The 3,339-nt window shown below is 60.3% G+C and overlaps 1 protein-coding gene across 1 annotated transcript; it reads right to left on the minus strand.

Annotated features, from left to right (window-relative positions):
- Positions 1 to 8: 8 nt before the first annotated feature.
- On the minus strand, positions 9 to 2,201 carry SDRG_16978 (urocanate hydratase). The gene has a single exon (XM_008623211.1). The coding sequence runs from the start codon at positions 2,179 to 2,181 to the stop codon at positions 142 to 144; it is 2,040 nt and encodes a 679-aa protein (XP_008621433.1). The 5' UTR covers positions 2,182 to 2,201; the 3' UTR covers positions 9 to 141.
- Between the last annotated feature and the right edge of the window lie 1,138 nt (positions 2,202 to 3,339).

A 3,339-nucleotide genomic window follows, 5' to 3' on the forward strand; every position in this document is an offset into this window, starting at 1 on the left:
TGCCAGTGGTCGCCATGCAAGCGCTTGTACGAACGCCTCATATTCAATTCAAAATCCATTCAATCACTTGTTTCTACTACACGGTTTGACCTTGCTTCGACTACGAAGCTTCACGAGGTGACACCCTGTTGGTCTCGAGACCTACTGAAAGGTCGCGTCGCACACGCGCTTGATGAGGTCGTCGTCGGCAGCCTGGGGCATCGTGACGGTCAGGAGCGGGTCGACCTCCATCTCGCGCGCGATCGCAAAGCACGCATTGTCGTTGCGGCCCCACGCGCGGCGTGAGACGCCGTTGTTGACGTCCCAGCGCAACATGCTCGCGGCCTTGCGCTCCGCGGCCTGCGACCCGTCGAGCACGTGGCCGAACCCACCGTTCATGACCTGGCCCCAGCCGCAACCGCCGCCGTTGTGGATCGAGACCCACGTCGCGCCGCGCGCCGCGTCGCCAATCACGTTGTGGATCGCCATGTCGGCGCAAAACATCGAGCCGTCCGTGACATTGGACGTCTCGCGGAACGGCGAGTCGGTGCCCGAGACGTCGTGGTGGTCGCGCGAGAGCACGACGGGCGCCGAGAGCTCGCCGGACGCGATCGCTTGGTTGAGCGCAATCGCAATGCTGGCGCGCGCGTGGCGGTCGGCGTACAGAATGCGCGCTTGCGTGCCGACGACCATCTTGTTTTCGTCCGCGGCTTCGATCCAGCGAATGTTGTCGCGGAGCTGCGCGGCCACGAGCGGCGGCGCGGTCGCGAGGTACTCGTTGAGGATGCGGCCGGCGATCGCGTCCGTCTTGAGCAAGTCGGCCTCGTCGCCCGACGTGCACACCCAGCGGAACGGACCAAAGCCGAGCGAGAAGATGTCGCCCATAATGTCCTGCACGTACGACGGGTACTTGAAGCCGTCTTCCAAGTCGTCCGACTTGTAAATGTCGGCGCCGGCGCGGCTCGCCTCGAGCAAGAACGAGTTGCCATAGTCCCAAAAGTACATGCCCTTGGCTGTGAGCCGGTTGATCGCGCTCACGTGGCGAAGCAGCGACGACTGCACGAGCTCCTTGAAGTGCGCCGGGTCCGACGCCATCATCTTGAGCGCGTCGTCGAACGAGAGCTGCACCGGGTAGTACCCGCCGTTGTACGGGTTGTGCAACGACGTCTGGTCCGAGCCGAGGTCCACGAGGTGCTCGCCCGCGTCCGCCGCGTCCGCAAGCGCCTCCCAGAGGTCCACGACGTTGCCGTGGTACGCGATCGAGACGACGCGCTGGTCCTTGCGCGCGGACCGGATCATGTCGAGGCACTGCGGCAAGGTCGTCGCGATCTCGTTGACCCAGCCCTGCGCGTGGCGCTTCTCGATGGCCGCATAGTCGACCTCGGCCGTGACCGAGATCATGCCGGCAATGACACCGGCCTTGGGCTGCGCGCCCGACATGCCGCCGAGACCCGACGAGACGTACACGACGCCCTTCATGCTCTCCTTCCCGAGGTACTTGCGCGCCGCGTTCATGACCGTGATGGTCGTGCCGTGCACGATGCCCTGGGGTCCAATGTAGCAGTAGCTACCCGCCGTCATCTGGCCATACTGCGTGTTGCCCATCGCGTAAAGCTTGTCGTACATCTCGCGCGTGCTGTAGTTGGGGATCATCATGCCGTTGGTCACAATCATGCGCGGCGCGTCCGGCGACGACGGAAAGAGACCCGCGGGGTGGCCCGAGTAGAGCACGAGCGTCTGGTCCTCCGTCATTTCCGAGAGGTACTTCATCACGAGGAGGTACTGCGCCCAGTTGGAGAAGACGCTGCCGTTGCCGCCGTACGTGATGAGGTGCGCGGGGAACTGCGCAATCGCCTTGTCCAAGTTGTTCATGATCATCATCATGATCGCCTTGGCGGATGTCGTCTTGGCCGGGTACCAATCGACCGGGTACCCCTTCATCTCGTACTCGGTGGGCCGGAAGCGGTACATGTAGATGTGGCCCTCGTCCTTGAGCTCCTGCGCAAACTCGGGCGCGAGCGTCGCATGCCACGCAGACGGAAAGTAGCGCAGCGCGTTCTTGATGGCGAGGCGCGTCTCGCGCTCCGTGAGGTTGGGCGTGCGCACGGGCGCCTGCGGCACGGTCAGGTCCTTGCCCGGGTGCGCCGGCAGCGTCTGCCCGAGGCCGCGCGTGAGCACCTGGAGGACGGTCGGGTTGGTCATGCTCGTGCTTTGGAGGCAAATTCGAAAATGATCTTTCAAGTCGTCCGCCATGTCCCCAAAATAGCCGCAAGCATACAAACACCAAGCTAATTTTACGCCAAGCGGAGCGGAGAGTGGGATCGCCATCATCCACTTCAACGGGGTCATTTAAAACGAAAAGCGTATTGTTTTTATGCAGCGCATTTGCATTTAAATACTTGGAAACCACATACATCAACTGTCTCTTCGCCTCTCTTTTTATTCCAAAAAGACACGGAAAACACCATTGTATTATGCGCTCAAGCCCACAATGAATTCCAATTTAGATCACGACGATGCGACCGGCGGCCGATGGCGAATATGCCGCCAGCGCCCACCACCCGACATCGACACCTCTCTCGGATGGACAAAAACCATTCGACGTCGAGAGCGTCCTAGCACCAGCCTACATAACCCCTGCACCACGTCGCTACGATACCGACGCTGATACTATGAGGCAGAGAGACCGCGAGGGCCGCCGACGAAAAAACACCTGGCGTGACGTGTGGACCTCCTGCGCTGTTTCGGAACCGGATCTCTGATGCGAATATCGACAACATGCGTTTCCGTCCTGGCTTCTTGATGCGAATATGCAGACTCGGGTCGGATGAGAGCGCCATCACCGCACAAAGCGGATCACCGCGACGCGAGACGTGTAGCAGCACATGGATGAAGGAAGATCCACGGTGGTGTAGGGTCGCCACTCGGAAGAAGAAGAGTGTTGTCGTATATGGAACGACGGTGCCATCCCAAAGCAGCTCTTGCGCAGGAGCGAAAGCAACCGTGCGCACCGACCACTCAGCACCATTAGCATTCAATGCAGCAGACCAAGGGTCTAGAGTAACATTGAAAATCCCAAGCAACGCAAAATGTCAGTGCATCCAGTACAACGTGTGAAAGTGGTGCTCAGCGCTGATGATTTATGATCTGGGTCATGCAGTATGACAAGAAGCGCAAGGCTTTGCCGCTTCAGGCGCGGAAGATCCGTTGCCAGCCCTCGCGCTGGAGTTTCCATTCCTTCATCCATGTGCTGCTACACGTCTCGCGTCGCGGTGATCCGCTTTGTGCGGTGATGGCGCTCTCATCCGACCCGAGTCTGCATATTCGCATCAAGAAGCCAGGACGGAAACGCATGTTGTC

The sequence above is a fragment of the Saprolegnia diclina genome (assembly GCF_000281045.1).
Source record: "Saprolegnia diclina VS20 unplaced genomic scaffold supercont1.171, whole genome shotgun sequence".
Classification (NCBI taxonomy): Eukaryota; Oomycota; class Saprolegniomycetes; order Saprolegniales; family Saprolegniaceae; genus Saprolegnia; species Saprolegnia diclina.

Bases quoted from the DNA above. Each gene is read 5' to 3' on its own strand.
- SDRG_16978 (XM_008623211.1), bottom strand. From the start codon at position 2,181: ATGACCAACCCGACCGTCCTCCAGGTGCTCACGCGCGGCCTCGGGCAG.